This window comes from Alosa sapidissima, chromosome 1, assembly GCF_018492685.1.
Source record: "Alosa sapidissima isolate fAloSap1 chromosome 1, fAloSap1.pri, whole genome shotgun sequence".
NCBI lineage: Eukaryota > Metazoa > Chordata > Actinopteri > Clupeiformes > Clupeidae > Alosa > Alosa sapidissima.
The window spans coordinates 20413867-20432712 of NC_055957.1; the positions used below are offsets into that span (position 1 = coordinate 20413867).

Sequence of the window (18846 nt, forward strand, 5' to 3'; positions counted from 1 at the left end):
TTAATGACCAAAACGGAGACCAGAAATTGAGGTGAAATTAATATTTTATTTGCTTTGGAAAAAAATAGATAAATAATGTCTTTAATTTGAAAGGTAAAAAAGTAAATATACTAAAATAATCCAAAAATAGCCACACAGAAGCCCTTGTTTGCATACATTGGAGGGAGATTATTATTGTTTTATTTTCAGAAACCGTCTCTTTTTAATAATGGATTACTAAATCCCTCAGACAGAGCTGAATGTGTACAGTATTGGGGGTTCAACCCGAATCTCCTAGACTTACACCAGTAAATTTCACACCAGCTCAATAGCGCTGTTTACAGATCTGTACAAAAATGTTTATAGTGGAACAGAACAGGGGTATGACAACAGGAACAGAAGAGACCATTGCTGCAATCAACTGTCCTCACAGAAAATAGAATCCTTCAAGCTTTCAAACCACACAGAATTATTTTAGAAATCAGAATGTCATCGTGAAGTTATTTGGTAAATGGGACAGAGTGGAAACAGTTATGAACGATCACATGTCCCTAAGGAAAAAAACAAATTGACTTTACAGGGTAATAGTCACAGATGCACCGCATATCATACTTCAGCGAGAATTCGAGAGGTGCTTATAACTTATGGTGGCAGCCTCCAAGACTCCAGCTGTAGTGATCACTGCATGACCGAGTGTTATTGCTATAGCTTTTTAAGGTAATTTATTTTCCAAACAACTTGTTTTCGGACTCAAGGGGTTGCGGTTCCTGCCTGTGTGGCTACGGCATACATTCCTTTTGGAGGCTCCTCTCTCGGGGTCAGTGCCACCGCAAAGAGAGTCCTGAAGGATGTGAGAGGAGTTTCATGTGTCAGACAAACTTAATCAAACATCAACTCATGCTCTTCCACATCCAGCTGTGTTGGTTTAAAGTGGTCACTACCTGTGCTCAGGAGTCAGGACTGTTGTGGTGCATTAAAATATATATATATATATATCTTTATTTATTTATGTATACGTTTTTGGATTCCGTTAATAATTTGGATTTGTTTAATATACAACATCATACGAGCAGGCTGAGCTTTCACTCCCAACAACACGCTTGCATGCACACTTATTACAAAGTACAAAATTAAAGACACTAGGCTTCTCTCCCCACAAATCACCATAAAGTAGGTTTTCCAGTGGCTTATTGTATTGAAGGCAAAAAGGCTGCAAAATGCAAACTGGGGATGCGGTGAACTCATTAATCCCCCCCCAACAGCCGGCACAACTGCTCTGCCAAACACAGGAAGAACAAACACGATTAAAAACAGCAGCCTGGGCTCTGGGTCTCGGCCCCTCAGAACACCAGCCTGGTGCTATTGGCTAATGGACTGCTCTACATTGTAGTCATATGCAATCTGTGCTGCTTTAGCCTGGAGCAGCTGGCTGCACTAATGGCAGACACGATGTCCAAGGAACACTGACCTGAGGTCAGGGGTTACATTGGGAGGGCATTCTGGGATAGCTCTGTGAAACCCAGCTGAAACAATTCATCAGCAATTTCAGCATCATCAGTGCCTCGACCCTCCCAGGCCTAACCACCCCCTCAACTGTCGCACACTACCTCTATCCACAGAAAACAGAAGGAAAACAAACATGACATCAAAAAGCTCAATAAATTAGCTGGTAAGACCATTTGTGGAAAAACAAACCCCAAGGTTTAATATCCAAACCTTCCATTTTATTTACAATGTATAAGAGTCAGGATTGGAAGGGGTTGTTAAACATATCCTATTTCTTTATCTGAGATGACAAATACCCACATGGAGGAAAAAATAAAATGATTTTTTTGGATCTATAAAACACAAAAAAAGTGCTGTATTAATAATAATAATAATAATAATAATAATAATAATAATAAGTATGTGCATCTCAATCATATGTAAATTAAAGCTTGTAAAAAATACCAAAAATAATTTCTTTTCCTCAGTATTCTCTATAGGTGCTTAGCCAAGGTTGCCACCTCTAACTCTGTCTATATGGTCCACAGGTTCCCACACCTCAGTCCCACCCACCACAGCCCCCTCCCTTGGCGCTGTTGGTTAAAGTGCAGCATTAGTGACATAGCAGAGATGCTTGGGCCCTTCTCCGCCTGCATCCCACTTGGGACAGGCCTCCTCAGCGCTACCGCGACCCCAGCCTCGGGCCTCTCCTCCAGGGCGTCTGGAGAGAGGAGGGAGCCCAGGCAGTCACACCAGGCTGAAGCCCTCGTACTGCTCCACGGCCTGCGTAAGGCGGCGGCACAGAGTCTCTTTGGTGCGGTAACACGGCATGTCCAGCAGGTTGTAGCAGGTGTGTGCCACGGGCAGGTAGTGCTCCTCGGCCGAGGTGGACTGGATGACGATGTGCAGGCTGCCCATGCCGTGGATGGGGATGCGATCACTGCCTGTCAGGAATACTGCGCCGGGAGAGAGACCACAGAGACACCTTTAGTCCATCATCTTTAACCTCTCTGTGTTTAACGTGAAAGGCTATGAGAGCTCTACTGGCTGGCTCGCCAAAATAAGAGGATTGCTGAATTGAGTAACTGATCTGCTACCAGTCTGATGGATCTTGAATGTACTTAAGTATTAGTTATGTCATCAGAGCCCTTTGCAGAGACCCTGAAAGAGACCCCTATAGAAGGCTCAGGCTTTCAAGAGGTAAAACTCTGTTCCAACAGGAAGACACTGTGCTGTGCATGCAAAAGGTTGAAAACTGAACAAGGCTGCAAAAATCAACATAAGTTGACAAATAAAATTCCATTAATTAAGCCAAACCCTTGATACTTCTAAGGTAAAGTTTGTACAAACTTTCAGATTTCACCATCCTCGTTGCAGTGAAAGAATTATGTCTCGAACTACCAGCAATCAGCGTCAGAAGTAGTATGTTGTGAACTATGTGAAGGACCTCTGCCCAGAACTCCTGACACCATTCTGTAACTTTAGAGCAAAAGAGCCATAAATCTGTGAGCCGATCATGCATGGAACCACACTTACATAAGAACTGCTTTTTCTTCTCCAGGGGAAACTCGTGGAATACCTCCCAGAACATCCGCATAGTAGGGTGGGACGCGGAGTACTCGCCCTTATAAACAGCATTCTGGGGGAAAACAAGAGGAGAGATAAAAGTAGAGAAAAACATAGTGTTGGGTACGGATACAAGGGTGCGGCCCAGGCCCACACGGAATGAGAATGCGGGCTACTGTATGACACAGCCACTCCTCTAGACTGGAAGAGACTCGTGGGATTTCTAACAATAGTGTGTGAATGACAAGGCTGTGTGTGTGTGTGTGTGTGTGTGTGTGTGTGTGTGTGTCCTTGTGTTTTTATGTGAGAGGATTTAAGTGTGACTGACGAGGGTGTCCATGATGAATGCTCTAGTTCAGTGGCGATGAATTTATTTTGGGGGGGGGGGGGGGGGGGGGGGGGATTTCCAAGATTCAGTACAGTGCTGTGAAAAAAAAAAAATCCCTGGAAAAGCTAACAGAACACTCACAACAGCCTCCTTCCCTTGCTCATCCATGCTGCACTGGAGCGCTCGGCTACACGCCTGACCGCACGTCCCCATGACGGATGGGAAGGCGGGGTGGAGCGGCCCCCTGCCAGAGCATCCCTCTCTGGTTACCCCCAGCCTCCCCCCTCTCCTGTGGGCCCACTTCCTCCTCTCAGCCCAGACCAGCCCAGTCTCAGACCACCCTCCTCAACCAACAGCCCTGCATCTGCATCAACATCAACACCACCACCAGCACCACCCAGTGCTAACGCTAGTCTCAGGTTTCTCTCGTTACTCTTTGTGTCTGTGGCCACATAAACCCACAGCGATGGCAACGGCTGCCGTTGCCGTGACAACACTATGGGGCTGGAGGAGGAGAGTAGCCATGGCGAAGAAGCGCGTACTCGTTCGTCCAAGCTCGTAAAACAGATAAAACTTTACGAGAGGTGTGTGTGTTCATGTCTACTTGTTGTATGCGTGTTGAGTGCGTGTTCTATTTAATTGCTTGTGTAGCAATCACTGGAGCAAGAAGGCAGTGAATGTCATCACTGGAACCATTTACTAAAATATATGAACTAGAGACAGTAAAACACACTTATATACAGCCATAACCATATCTTATTGACAAAATGTGTGTCACAACAGCCACAGATAAGACTGGATTTGGACTCAGAACTGTGACTATAACCTTGGTGTAGGAGGAGTGGGGAACTGAATGTGAAAACAAGAGGATGAAAAGAACAGAAAAGAACAAGGAGGCCCAGAGTAAAGGGGCCAACCCCCACTGATCTACTACGATAGGAGGGAGAAGGTGAAGAGAGAGGGCAGAGAGAGGAGAGTGGTGAGGGGGAGTCTAGGCTGGCGTGAGTCTGGGTGCATGTGGGTGTCTGGCCTGTCTGTCTGGTGCTGTGTGCCTCAGAAAAGCCAACTGACAGGACGAGCGCCTCCAAGGGAGACGGCAGTCCTGCTTCCTGCCCTGAGCTTTCACAGGTCATGGGCACTTTCGAACAAATTCTGGACTATGTGTGCCGTGCCATTCATCAGTGTATGCACACGTGGCTGGGATATGTTTTGGGCACGAGGACGTTGTGTTGAAAATGTGTTTCTGTCTGTGGAACTGGAACCGGAAGAGTGTGTGTGTGTGTGTGTGTGTGTGTGTGTGTGTGTGTGTGTGTGTGTGTGTGTGTGTGTTACTGCTTACCTTCTCCATCTCCTCCCAGTTGTAGTTGCAGTTGCCCACCACCATGGCCATGAGCTCACAGGGCTGGAACAGTGAGAGGATCTTTCCCCCACACACCTTCAGGAAGCCACTGGAGAAGGCGGCGTAGAGCTCCTGCACCGAGTCCACAAACACGTAGCGCAGGTACGCCGACACAAACTCCATCCTGCAGAGAGGACACACACAGGCAGGTCCACAACGGCAGATACTTACACAACGTGCACACAACCAATACAAACTCAAGGTAGGTAAATGACTGACACACACACACACACACACACACACAAGCTTTAAATGTCACCCACAGTAACGTCTAAGTTCACATGTTCCGAGTCTGAATGGAAATGGACAATGGCAACATGGCGGTAAACTTGTGGTGTAGCAAATGCCAGAAAGGCCCCAGATAACCTGTACTCAAACACCCACACGCCTCTGCTCTTGTATCTCCCTACTCTAAGATAACATATCTGGCTCAGAGAGCACGTGCTGCTGGCCTGAGAGGTTTGTCTCGCTACCATCCACGTAATGGAGAAATGACTGCCACCGGCGAGCACACACACACACTTACAGTATGTGTGCATGTGTGTGTGTGTGCGCGTGTGCGTGTGTGTGTGTGTGTGGTGCATTGTGCATTGTGCATCTGGTGCATTGTAAATGAGTGTATACTCTGCGTGTTAACATCAAGTACATTAGTCTGGGTGGTCTGGTAAATAGGAGATTGTGCTGGATCAGGGGTTCTGTCTCTCCACACACACGCACACATACAAAAGGTCTTTTCCCAACAGAGCTTTGGGTTTGCATGCAAGCGGACTAGCCGGCAGTCTGTGCCTCTACGTGCCAGCGCTTTTTGGGCAGTCAGTGTGAGGATGACGATGTGAGATAGCACTTAACTCCTCCCACTCACTCACTCACTCACTCTTATCGGATCATGTGCAAGCAGCGCTCACATGCAGGTGACGAGCTCCAGACGTCCACTTGTGTCCACAGCATGTGACCTCACACCAAACAACTTAATCCACACACACACACACACACACACACACACACACACACACAGCTGTAAAGTGTATTAGGATTGATAATCTGGCCTTGTCTTAAAGGCATGTAATCTCTTCAACAAATCAGTCCAGTCCATGGCTAGCAGCAATACACAGTGCAAGTGCTAGAACAAATGTGTGTGTCCATGTTTGTGTGCAAAAAAAGAAAGAAAAGAAACACTGCACATTGTTCTGATGTCATGCTATGGTTGCTGAGCGACAGTCGAATGAGTTGACGGTCAAATTTGCAGTGGTCTCTTAATTTTGAATATGACGGTCAACTCATTTGAATGTCTCAGCACTCAGCAACCATAGCATGACATCAGAAAAATGTGCAATGGTCTCTTAATTTTTTCCAGAGCTGTAGATAGACAGATAGATAGATAGATAGATAGATAGATAGATAGATAGGCAGATACAGTACGTACATACATACATACATACAGAGAGAGAGAGAGAGAGAGAGAGAGAGAGAGAGAGAGAGAGAGAGAGAGAGAGAGAGAGAGAGAGAGAGAGAGAGAGAGAGAGAGAGAGAGAGAGAGAGAGAGAGAGAGAGAGAGACGATGATCATTGGGCACAAGATGGCTGGCCACCTGGCTGGCCCCTACAGCTGGGAGAACCAGTTGAGATGGAGGACACATCTCCATCTCCAGTCCCTCTCTCTCCTCTGTTCTATGATGCTCACACACGCTTTATTTTTCACACACGCTTTATCTTTCCACACATTTAAAAATGCAGACACACCCATCTGTTTATTAAATTAAAATGATCCAAAATTGGCAGGAGGGCACAGACATACACAGAGAGGGAGGGAGGTAGACAGAGACTGGGAGAGAAAAGAGAGGGAGGGAAGGGGAGAGAGAGAGAAGAGAGAGAGAGAGAGACTCTCTCCCTCATGTCTGGTGTGATGCCCCTGAGGATTTGGCCCTGGAACCAAATGGAATGAAAATTAATAATGCGCTCGGTGTGGATTTGTGTGTAAGTGTGTGTGCGCCTTTGTGATCCAGTGTGTGTGTGTGTGTGTGTGTGTGTGTGTGTGTGTGGATATGTAAATAGCAGAATGTGTATACATTTATTATTGGTATTTATGGCTGGGTATGACAGATAGACAGAGAGAGAGAGAGAGAAAGAGAGGTGTGTTTATGTGTTTGCTTGTGCATGTGTGTAAGCTTTTTTTGGATGGAGCTTTGAAGGTCCCATCTGTTCAGGCTGTCCCAGACACGGCAGTACAGCACAGGGAACACACACACACACACACACACACACACACACACAAATATATTTCTCCCTGTGCTTCATGCAATCACTCTCTGTCCTCCATAAATCCATCAGAGATATATTTTCAAATGCAGGGCAAAAGGGCAAAAGATGGGGACACTGTGTTTTCTCTCGTTTTCTACATCTCTGCATCTGGGTCATGTTTTTCTGTGTTGTATGTTCTAGCAGGGCTCTACAGTGCGCCCATTTCACTCGCACATGCGAGTAAAAATGATGGCGTGCGAGTGCAAAATAATATTTAGGCGCACTGGTGCGAATGACTTATAACCATGTCAATGTTTGTCTACAAAATACACCGCAACATCAAGAAACATGACTGGTGCAAACCATAGAATCACGTCGCAAATGCAGCATAAAAACTACACCTCCCTACTAAACTTTAGCAGTTTCGCGTTCTATCAAATCCAAGAGCACACAGAAAAAGTGGAAAGTTAGACTAGCTAGCCAAGATGCAAAGATTGACGAAATTAGTTCTTCTATCCACCGAATTCATCGGATATCGGAGGAACAGGATGAGATTCTGAGAATGCAGTGAGAGAAGGAAAGGTAACCTAACATGCCTTTTAGCCCAGTTGACGTGTTGGCTGCAATATTATGCAAAATATAGCTGTAGCGAACAGGCACAAAAGTAGCTTCCCGTAATACTCCCATTTTATTCAAAGGTAGAACGCTACTGACAACTCCAGGCTTCCACGCATGCTTGTTTGTTTACACCGAATACAAGCTGAAGTGCAAAACAAAAGTAGGCCTAACGTTTGCCTACTGCCCCCATCAATGCAGATATTTAAAATAAAAAGTAAACGTATAAAAAATATATATATCCTTGATTAGCCTATGTTGGGTTTTGTGGAAGAGAAAATGGACTGTTTTAGTAGTAGTATTAGGCAGTATGCAGTCAGATAGGTCACCATGGGCATATTTGGATTAGCTAAAGATGGGTTCACAAATAAATAAATTAGCCTACATTTGGCAGGATACTTGATATACTGGCTAAATGCAAATATGGCAATGTATTATATTTTACATTTTACAAAATGTAGGAAAATAGAACAGACTGAAAATAAAGTAGGCACTGATCTTTAAAATCCTATTTCCTGTAGCCTAAATGTTGTCAGTCATTCTTAATATTCGCAATTTGTGCACTGGCATGTTTAAGTGTTAGCTGCAGTGTAATGTCAGATTATGTTTAAGTTAAGTACAGAACTGACTGTGCGCCCAAATTTTTGTCTGTGCTCCTAAATTTTTTAACTTGGGCGCACAAGTGCTCCTGGAAAAAAATGTTAGTGTAGAGCCCTGTCTAGTCAGTGGTATTTCTGTGTCCATGTCCACACACCTGTTAGACTTGTCCACTGTGATGCCCTCTCCTCCTGGAACCAACTCTTTGACCTCTGTCAGTCCATAATACTCTCTGGTGATCTGGAGAGAGGGAGAGAGAGAATGTCAATTGTGAGTTAGTAACATGGATTCCCAAACTGGGGTTCTCTGCTGACCTGATATTTTAGGCTGAGATGAGCCAAACATGACAATTGATTGGATGTCAGTACCTTAAGCACCATTTCAATTTCGATAAGCAAGTCGAGGTGTATTGACATATTGACTTTGTTGCTCTGCCATATGGTACACATGATTATGAGTTCTGTTTGTTATTGGTAGGCTACTGGTAAAATGCGGTAAAATTATTGGTGACATTGGAGGCATTCATGTTAATTCCTTAAACACAGAAGGTGGCTGCCTTTCAGAAATGCATCTACTGTAGGAAACAGTTTAGTAGCAGCTGTCTCGCAACTGTTGCATGGTCAAGTTAAATCTTCATTAACCACCATGCCGAAACACCTTTCCATGCACAACCCCCCTGTCTCTGTCAACAGATCACCTCTAGACATGCCAACCAGGTGGTAGGGCAGAAAGACCTGCTAACTGGGTTAATGACAAGCTTTAGAACTTTTGAACCGCTATCATGCTGTGGATAAAAGCCAAATGAGTCAACACTGACGGGACTGAAGACGTGCTCCTCAACAAGAATTCATAGAGGCTCACAGCTGGGGACTGAGAGTAGAAAGCTGACTGGTGGAATTTCCAGGCTTTTCCTGGAGTTGGTTATTTCACAACTGGTGAAATATGACTCAGCAGTTTTCCTGTAAAAGTGAAAACACATCTAGCCAAATTCAAACCACACTTTTTTGGGGCTGTAGTTTGGGCAGCACAGTGGAGCTGAGGGTGGTGGTTGTTAGTTTGGTGTTAAATGCACTCACCGCAAAGTTCAGACAGAAGGTCTCCTCAATGTCATCTTCCTGATAGTCCAGAAGATGCTGGAGACTCCTGAGGGATGTGTGTGTGGGGAGTGGGGGTGGGTCATCGAAGGGAAGAAATCAAGAAAAAAACTGATGAGAAGATGCAGTTGGGCAGGCAACACATACACACCTGGTAATATGTCAGAACCAACCAGTGTTTTGATGTTTCCAGATGGAAGTCCATATAAAATTCATTCAAGTATTGTATATAATAAACTGCCAATAAGGCTAAAATGGACTGATAAACTGGTAAAAGTTGAATTAAAAAATCCACAAAACTGAAATAGACGATGGTCCTGCAATACACTGTCCTTGTGCAAAATTGTACGTATTATAGCATGTTTATTGACATGTACAGAATCACGCATATCTCTGACTCCTCACCCTTGTAATAAGCAAGAATAAATCCAGTGTTTGTGTGGGCTTATGTTGTAACCATCAAAGGACATCTCTCCATTTCACAGCAAGATCTCACAAAGCCTCAAGGAATATTAATTCCAGATACCCGCTCACACACACACACACCATCACACAGTACAGTACATGCTTACTGGTGTGATTAACTTCTCTGCATTGACAGATTTAACGTTGGTAAAGAAATACAACTCAACCGCTGAGGTCATGCCCATCACCATCTGTGCCTTCCCAAAATGCATCTGGATTAACTGACAGGGACATATTGTCTCGTTGCCTGAATCTTCTGTCTATTTTCTAAGTCAGACCCCATCGTTCCATCTTTCTATTCCCATCCTTGATGTTCATGGAGGTTAAAATAGACTTGACTCGTTTCTCAGTGGCGTGTATAACCAATGAGATGGCAGTTATTTTAAACCATTACTCAATAATAGCTGGTGGCATACAGTGACAAGGCAGAGCAAGAGAAGAAAGTGCACTTCTCCAATGCCCTGTAGTGGAAACCACATTTGAGACTGGAGACACAGGCAAAGAGGTCAGCCAAGAGCCTCTTCATACTCTTAACACTACACACGACTTTCCAGAATGTTCTAACCCCACACAGCAGAGCCCACACCATCACAAACACAGAGGCACTTAACCTAACATGGAATAAAATGGATTTTCAACTTACTTAAAACTGACTAGTGTGGTTTTCCTGGATTAACTTGGTACGTATTACTCAAAGATTAAATCAGACTTTGGAACCATTTTGTAACGTTTTGTAACATGGGCATTTCATTAATTCAGTAACCATGCATATCTGACGAGCAGAAGGGTGTGGGGATTTGGAGTAGGGAATGAGAGGTGTTGAGCACCGCTAAAAGAGATTATTTTAGACACCACCACTCAATCCTATTCTGAGTAATATATGAAGATTATACTTAATGAATATATACCACTTTTAGTTTCACAACTGCACTGTCCACACACACACAGTTACACACAAAAACACACACACCAAAAACACTTTCTCCTTCCTTACTATCCAAGACCAAACACCAACAGAAGACGGCTTTGTAATCAGCTAGTTGTTTTTACTGTCACAGAGAGCAGCCGATCCTCTAAGAACATGCACACATTGCCCGCTAGCCTGCAACCCATCACCGCAGGAGGTTCTGCCTTCAAGCAGCCTCTAATTGCACCCTTCCTCTTCTCATCTCGGGGACAGTGATTGTTGTGCTGCTAGCTGGAGGACATCTGCACACAATTAAGTGGCTACCGCAAAGCCAGCGCAATGCCTGAGCTGAGGAAATGTACTGTGAAGCAGACAGCAGCTAATTTAGCGTTATGTAAAAACCCCTGGCTGTTACGTAAGTGGAAGGCACATGCGGCAGAGAGAGAGAGAGGAGAGGGGGGGGGGGGGCTTTGAACGTGCTCGCTTTCTCAGCTCACCACTTATTTCAAAGTTCAGACTGACTCCAGGCCAGAGATGACACACACACACCAGTGTTGTAGTACTCGAGTCCAGGACTAATGTTCCTACAATAACGGACGTCAACTTTAATGGCGCCAAATGCCTGGAGACATGACTCAAAGGTTGTTTGCTTTGCATTTAATAGTGACTCGACTCATACTCAGACTCGGATGAGTAGTGGACTCGACTCTGACTTGACTTGGAATTTTTTTTTTAATGACTTGGACTTGACTCGGACTTGAACACTGGAGATTCAAACCTGGACTCTGACTCGAGGCATAGTGGCTTGACTACAACACTGACACACACACACACACTAACTTTTTTTCCCGCTGTCTTCCCGTTTTAATATTTTCCCGTAAAATATCCCGTATTTTAACAATCTCATAACATTAGCTCTAGGCCTACCATCGGACTTGTCAGTCTCTGTACTGTTATCCTGTTACCCCCTTGCCCTTCCAGCGAAAGAGATGTTTTCAAAGCATCGTTTTGCTTGCTTGAAGGCGACAGTGAGACTATTTAAGATGACGGCATGGTTGTTGTGAGAGCACGATTCAGTGGCACCTGCATAGTGTACGGCCGCAAGCACTGTGTGTATCGGCCTACCATCAGGCTGATTAGCTACGAGTAGAGAAAGAATCCCCCCTGTTTGTAGCCTATATTCACTCCAAGTTGGCCTACCATAACTTCGCAACTCTGCACTGTAGCCCATAAACTGCATGACAGGCTATTTATATTTTTCTCTAAAATCACCAAATGCATTTGTTCAACTTCATGAAGAATAATTACGCACACTACTTGGAAGGCACACATTTTGTTTGCGCAGGAGAGAGAATGACAGCGCACAGGGGCATCGATTACAGAACTTTAGCCTTGTTAGGGCTGTATAAAGTTGACCAAATTAATATAGGCTGTTGTTAGGCGTAAATAAAGTACTTTGTTGGCTACATTATTAGCTGACCAATGCACGAGCTTGCAATTGCGAAACGGACTAATACTGCAACCCTTCCAACGTTGGGGGACGAATGTTGACATTTTCCCGTATTTTGGGTGAGAAACCCGGGAAATCTCCCTTATTTTCAATGCTCAATGTTGACAGCTATGCCTTACTAATGTATCTAAGGGATGGCAGTTTTTCAGATTTGAAAGAAGCACTCATTTATCATTTAGTCATTTGGATGTGGTGACAAGTATTGTTGGTGCTGGTTACTGTTAAAGCATACTCCTCACAGCTTGGGAGCGGCTCCTATGCAATGTTTCCTGTGCTTGTGTTGCTATGACTGCACCTCTGACCTGTGATGTGTGTTGCTGAGTTCCAGTACCTGCCCTCAGTAGGAGACAGTTCCTTTAGGTCCTCTAGGGTGGGAGAAACATCTAGAAGCTTCTTGTAGAGCACCAGTGGGAAGTGCAGGTCAACCACTGTGGAGTTGTAGATGGCCAGGCCACAGATGATCCCAATCAGATGGAACCAGTTGTGCTCCACAAAACACTGGGTGCCAACAAGAGAACATAAAGCAGAGAAAGAGTTAGAAATCCAACATCTGACCACCTCACTCTATGGCAGTGGTGGGCAAACTTTTTGGCTCAAGGGCCACATTGGGTTTTGAAAATTGGCCGGCGGGCAGCACCCCTGCTCTATGGACTCTTAATTGCTGCTTTTGGATTTTCACCCAATTACAAAGTAATATGATTACATTAAACACAATGTAGTTATCTATTTCCAATGAAGTAGTTAATACTCAGTGAGAAATGCTGTATGTAGCAACTGATAGTTTTGCTCAACTATAAAAGACTTGACTCTGAGGTATAATTTAAAAAGGCGTTGTCCCAGACAAACATTAGGCCAAGTTCTGCACTGTGTTTGGCTTGGCCTGTGGAATCTCTGGTGAAAAGCAATATATTCCATCCCCGGCACAAGGCCTAATCCCTACCAGGGAACTAGGCCCGCACCGACTAAATCATAAGAATGTGGGAGCTGCACTATCAGGCCACATGGTTTCCACAGGCGCCTTGTTTGGCACATGTGAATGTCCCCAGTCCCATCACCACGCTTCAGTTAATGCTCAACACGGGTCATTTCTCTTGGGAAACCGCCGATCTAAGCTAAAAACGACAGGCCCTCCATTAGATGCTGCTTTGGCAACATTACGTAAAAGATTTGACGCTAGCAGGCATTCACCTTGAACCCTGCGTCCAACAGCTTCCATATGGTCACATAGAGAGTGACTTAAAGCCAAGAGTAAACACATGAAACACTGCTGCACCAGAGGACAAATAGGGGCTCTGTCCTCAATTAATAAGATATTCATATGACGCAGGGCTGGACTATCTGTATCTAACATTTGGAACAAAATGTCTCCTCAGTCCCTTATTTTCATATTCACTCAATTACACAATACCTATTGAATATGGGTAATATAATAATCAATTACACAATACCTATTCAATATGTAAGGGATAATGGACGACATGCCGTTCGACTATACAAAGTTAATAGACGTTCCAGATGGTAAAACGGCCCAATGTGAAGCGGAAAAGTATATTAACTTTGTATAGTCGAACGGTGTGAAGTCCATTATCCCGCTTATTCCATTGCTGCCACTTGCGTTTTCATTTCCTGTTATAATGTAAACGTTTTAATCTCTAAAACTGTCTGTTTAAAACTGTGTTCACAACTACTTCTTTCCGCCACATATCAACTTGCAGGACAAACTGTCGTTACTAGTTCTAAATGGATGGTTGCTATGGCCAAAGGCCAGTCGTTAGTTCCATCTCTCCCGTTGTCAAGCAGGCATATCTCAGGATTCTGATGAACCTTAGCTTTGAAACATCGCTATTTTACTGAGCCTACATGTCATCCATCTAGCTAAGATCCACCTCTGTCATATGCTACAATGTTGCTATGTTTGTATTTTACAGCTTGGATGCAACGTGATTTGAGTTCATTTAAACTTAACAAGTTCAGCGAATTAATATACGAGAGTGATACGGCCAACAAATTGGATCTACTTCATAGGTGTGCAAATAACATACGGTTAATACACATTCTAAATTACGCAGGACAATGGGAAATTCAACCAAGCAGTGGAATAAGGGTAATATAATAATCAATACCTATTCAATATGGGTAATATAATAATGAAATGTAAACATTTGTGACCGGGAATAAAGAAAAATTGTGTATTTTAGTATGTTTAATTTTAGCTTTATATTTATTAAATTTCCAGACACATCAATCAATCAGATTCATATTATGCCTGCCACTCTCAATTTGTACACAACGACAATGTGTGTAGTATCATGCCACTGAAACACAGGAATACAAGATCCCTTGATAATTTTAGTCAGACCTGAATAACATCTATAGCAAAGACTAAACAAGGCTAAGCTACGCTCCAAGCTGGTCAGAAGCGGATGCACTCCACCCTTCCAGAGGCATGTTTTTGCTGAAGGGTTCTTGTGATCTACAGTTTCTTCTCAGCCTTTTAACTATTCATTCTAAAGTAGATCCCCATTTAACAGGAACATTAACCACTGTCTTCCATCTTACCCACCCCAAAAATGTATTTAACCACTGGGAATCCGTGTACAAATGCATATAAAGTCCTGATATTTGTTTTAGAGTGCAGCACTAACCTTGTCAGAGAACCAGAGCAGGTTGGAGTCGGAGTAGTGTGTGAACATGCCGTACACCGGGTCCATGAGCTCCTTCAGCAGCAGCAGGAAGAACTCCTTGGTGACCCCCCCAGCATCCACCGCCTCCTCCCCATCAAAGATCACCTGCAGGGGAGAGAGGCACGCGCTCAGTCTGAGAGCAGCCGAGCCAGCCAGCCCACTGTTCACTCTGTAAAGTTTCCCTCTACGAACCTGATGTTCCCTCTACGAGCTTTGATGTTGAAAGTGGAATGTAGTACAATAACCACAGTAGGAGTACAAAGATATATTTGTTAACTATATAAACAAGAACTATAGGAAAGGAAACGATTGTTTTGGTTCATGATTATCACACTACAGCCTGAAACAAATGTCTTAAAATGATCAAGTACCCAATCCAGTTTTTCACTGACAGTGAAAACAGTATAGGAGTCATATGATACCGTTAGTTGAACTGTACCTTTGCTACTTCTAAACAGAAAAATAAAATACGAACTTCTGCTGATATATATATATATATATATATATATATATATAACATGTATCGTAACACCTCCAATTATCACCCATTTTGTTCGACAATTCTAAAACAACGGTGTTTTTTAATACTTCAAAATAACATTTGATAAATGAACCTTACATTTTTTAGTAGCCATAGGTGTGTAGATTTGAACAAAATCTGGTTTGGTTCTTACCGGGGCTTTTACTGCCTGAAATATAAAATATTTTGTTTACCACGTTCGGAGGTTAGTGCTGGCCTGGTCCCTCAATATCTTTGGAGTTCAATCACACTCACTGGGCGGAGCTGAACTAGCCTCTCTGCACCTTGACTGACCGGCGCCACCATTTTACACTCCTGTGTGTTACGTGCTGAACTCTGACCTTTAGGGGCTTCTTGAGGTCCACGTCAGAGTAGATGGTGAGCTCTCGCAGTGCGTCACTGACCAGGTGGTCACGCCGCACGTGCAGCACCAGAAAGGGGTTGCGTGCCAACAAGGGCTCCAGCGTCAGCAGCATGAAGACGTTGTGCAGGTTGGCACCGCTCACTGCCATCTTACCAGCCCAGCCACACACACGCACACACAAACACACACAAAGAGAGAATGATTTCCTCATTGGTATGCATGTAACACAGAAAAACACATCAACAGACTAGTTCAACACAGACACACTATGAGCTAACAGGAATGACCCTTGATGTTTTTGGAATGTAGTTTACACATTTACACATACAGACTTGTCAGTTGTAGTTCACAACATGCATAATGTTTTGAGCATGAACTAATGAACTAAAGTTATCTTGTGGAGTGTCGGAGTACTTCACTGACCCACCCATGTGTGTGCTTTGGACTAATAGGATCAATAAGCAAAATGGCAAGTTATTAAATTAGCTTTATCATTTCATCTTTGTCATTCAAAAACAGGCCTAAACTCAGTTTAGTTTGAGATATGCTGTAAGTGTGAAATAGTTAAATAAAAAATAAGTGTTTCCAATCTAATTTGAAAAAGATGGCTGTAGTCCTATACCTGCATCTGCAGCTCGGCATCTGTTTGCAGCATGGTTGTCTTTGCTTGAGCGTTCAATATGAACGGATAGGCACATAGGGTTACAGAGTTCTGAAAGACACACACAGACTCTTCTGTTAGAATGGATCTGCTTGGGTAGTGTGCCTACTGCTTAATTCCACGGGCACCTGCACCATGACCCATCTGACCACGTCAGGAGTGGGGCCAATTCATACACTGACACACTACATCAGGGAAAGAGAAATCATTGATAACGGCTGTCAGAAAAGCCAGTGATTGCTGAAGCTCAATCAAGAGAACACAAACTGGGACATGAAGAGACTCTGGGCTGAGCCCATTGGTTGACTTCTTTCTGTTTAAAAACACATTCAAAAGGTGACATCCCATACCTGTACTGCAGGAGTTCTAATTTTCTGTGGAGAGAAAGAGAATAAAAATGAATCAGTGAGATACATGATTCAGATGGGGAGAGTACTCAGACATGCGCTTGTGCATGCAACTGATGCGTTTATGTGATGCAGGTGAGCTGTGTGAGTCAGGTGTCAGGTGAATGAATGGCGAGATTACTGGGTCACACTGGATATGCCAGTTTGGCACTGAATGCTTTGAATGACAAGCTCCTGATGGCCTAAAGCCTGTTCTCAAGACTTGGGAAGCTGGACCACTTATTTCTTAGGGAAGATCAGTGTCTCCTCAGCAAAGGTGAGCTGCTATTGGACGGTCCAAGTCCATGTCCACTGTCACATGCACACATATGCGCATGCACACATATGCGCACGGACACACACACACGCACACACGCACACACGCACACACGCACACACACACGCACACACAATCACACACTCACAGTCATGCCCTAAATTCCACAGTGTGCCTATGCTTGACAGCTGCAGCCAAAGACTCTCTAAGTCCTTGGAAAGACCAATCGAACGATTTTCCAACAACAACCAAGAAACTACATCAATGTGTGTACACACCCACACACTCCATAAACAACCAAAATTCCACATCAAGTCTCTGTTTCACAGCTGTGCCTAAGGTTGGACCTTTTCTTTGGAAACAAGTGCAGCATACACTACATACATGTATACACACAACACTCAAGCTAAGAACAACTCCGTCCCTTGACACAATCTATGTGAGTTGAAAAGCAAATAAGCTTTACTTGAGAGAGAAAGAAAAAGAAAAGTGATAGTACAACAAACAGGAGAAGAAAAGTTCCTCACAATCTCAGCTTTGCTCAGAAACCACTTGAGGTAGTCTTCCTGGATGTCCACTAGGCTGGTGATGTCAGGGATGTAGAAGCAATTGTACTCCACATGCTGAGCCTTCAGGTTCACCTGTCACAGAGGGAGAGAGCATGGGGCAGGAGAGGGCATGAGGCACGCTTAGCAAACCAAACTAATCCACCAGCACTCTCGTCACAGTTTTCCATGTCTGTTGGTAGCAGTTTTAACTGGAAAAATAATGATTCTCCATTAATTTAAACATAAACTTCAGGTTTACTGGGGTTCTTGCCTAGCAGAATTACCTTGTGGAGTTTTTCCAGGAGTCTTAGCGTAGCGCTAATGTAGCTCTCCAGAAAGGCAGGGATGAGTAGGGCTTTCCCTCCGGTCAGTAGGAACACCACTATGCTTTTGTACAGCTCCACCAGCCTGGAGAAGACCTCGCAGTCCACCAGCGACCACCAGTTATCTGGAAGACAGGGAGGGGGGATCAGTATCCCACACTAGAACGATCAGGTCACCACAAGGTGCTCCAAGAAGGTTGCCTGCTCTGCCAATACGTTCACAGACACAGAAACAAGGTCTGTAGCAACTGCTGAGGGGATCGAAAGGAAGCTTACCGAGCACTTTGCTGGGGTTGGCGTCCAGCCTGAGGATGGCCATGGCAAGGGGGATGGTGAGGGAGATGTAGTTTTTGGAGTCCTGTAGAGCGGGGCACTCGGACAGGATCAGGTAGATGCGCATGGCCTCAACGTCCGGCGGAGAGCAGGGCAGCTGGGGGATCAGCAGGCTCTCAAAGCTCTTGGTGGCCTGAGGTGAACGAGTGAGCACACACACACACAGTGAGAACGAGTGACACACACACACACACAACAATGTTAAGTGCACAAGCAGTGTTGGGGGAGAACTCTCAAGTGCCTGGGCGCTAAACCCTGCTCCTAGCCATCTACCCTCCAGCACAGTCTAATTAGCAACCGCTACCTAATTAGCCTGATTCAGCACATGAAGGGGCTCAAAGGCATGCGAGTATAACAGTCAGATGAGTTAGCATACGGCTGGAGGCCCCTCAGAGCAGAGCTCCATCACAGCCTGTTGGCTGCATTGCAAAGGCTGCATTTTTCAAAATCAAATTTTAAATTCAAATTTCAAAAGAGAATGTCCGCACATAGGAGTAGCTCCCAAACTTTAAGATCCTGTTGGGAGTTACTCTGGTGTCTAGACATTCTCTTTTGTTTCACCTTATCC

The 18846-nt window shown here is 44.3% G+C and overlaps 1 protein-coding gene across 4 annotated transcripts in view; it reads right to left on the minus strand.

Moving 5' to 3' along the window:
* Positions 1–26: 26 nt before the first annotated feature.
* herc3 (HECT and RLD domain containing E3 ubiquitin protein ligase 3) overlaps positions 27–18846 on the minus strand; it is an 87172-nt gene continuing 68352 nt past the window's right edge. For all 4 annotated transcript variants that reach the window (XM_042094125.1, XM_042094123.1, XM_042094126.1 and 1 more), the window contains 13 exons: positions 18222–18411; positions 17907–18070; positions 17602–17715; positions 16762–16785; positions 16373–16462; positions 15728–15898; positions 14828–14971; positions 12514–12680; positions 9283–9349; positions 8364–8446; positions 4698–4881; positions 3001–3103; positions 27–2420 (listed from right to left, as the gene is read on the minus strand). In XM_042094125.1, coding sequence (XP_041950059.1) covers positions 2212–2420; positions 3001–3103; positions 4698–4881; positions 8364–8446; positions 9283–9349; positions 12514–12680; positions 14828–14971; positions 15728–15898; positions 16373–16462; positions 16762–16785; positions 17602–17715; positions 17907–18070; positions 18222–18411 — 1710 coding nt within the window. In that variant the 3' untranslated portion in view covers positions 27–2211. The remainder of the gene's footprint in view (positions 2421–3000; positions 3104–4697; positions 4882–8363; positions 8447–9282; positions 9350–12513; positions 12681–14827; positions 14972–15727; positions 15899–16372; positions 16463–16761; positions 16786–17601; positions 17716–17906; positions 18071–18221; positions 18412–18846) is intronic.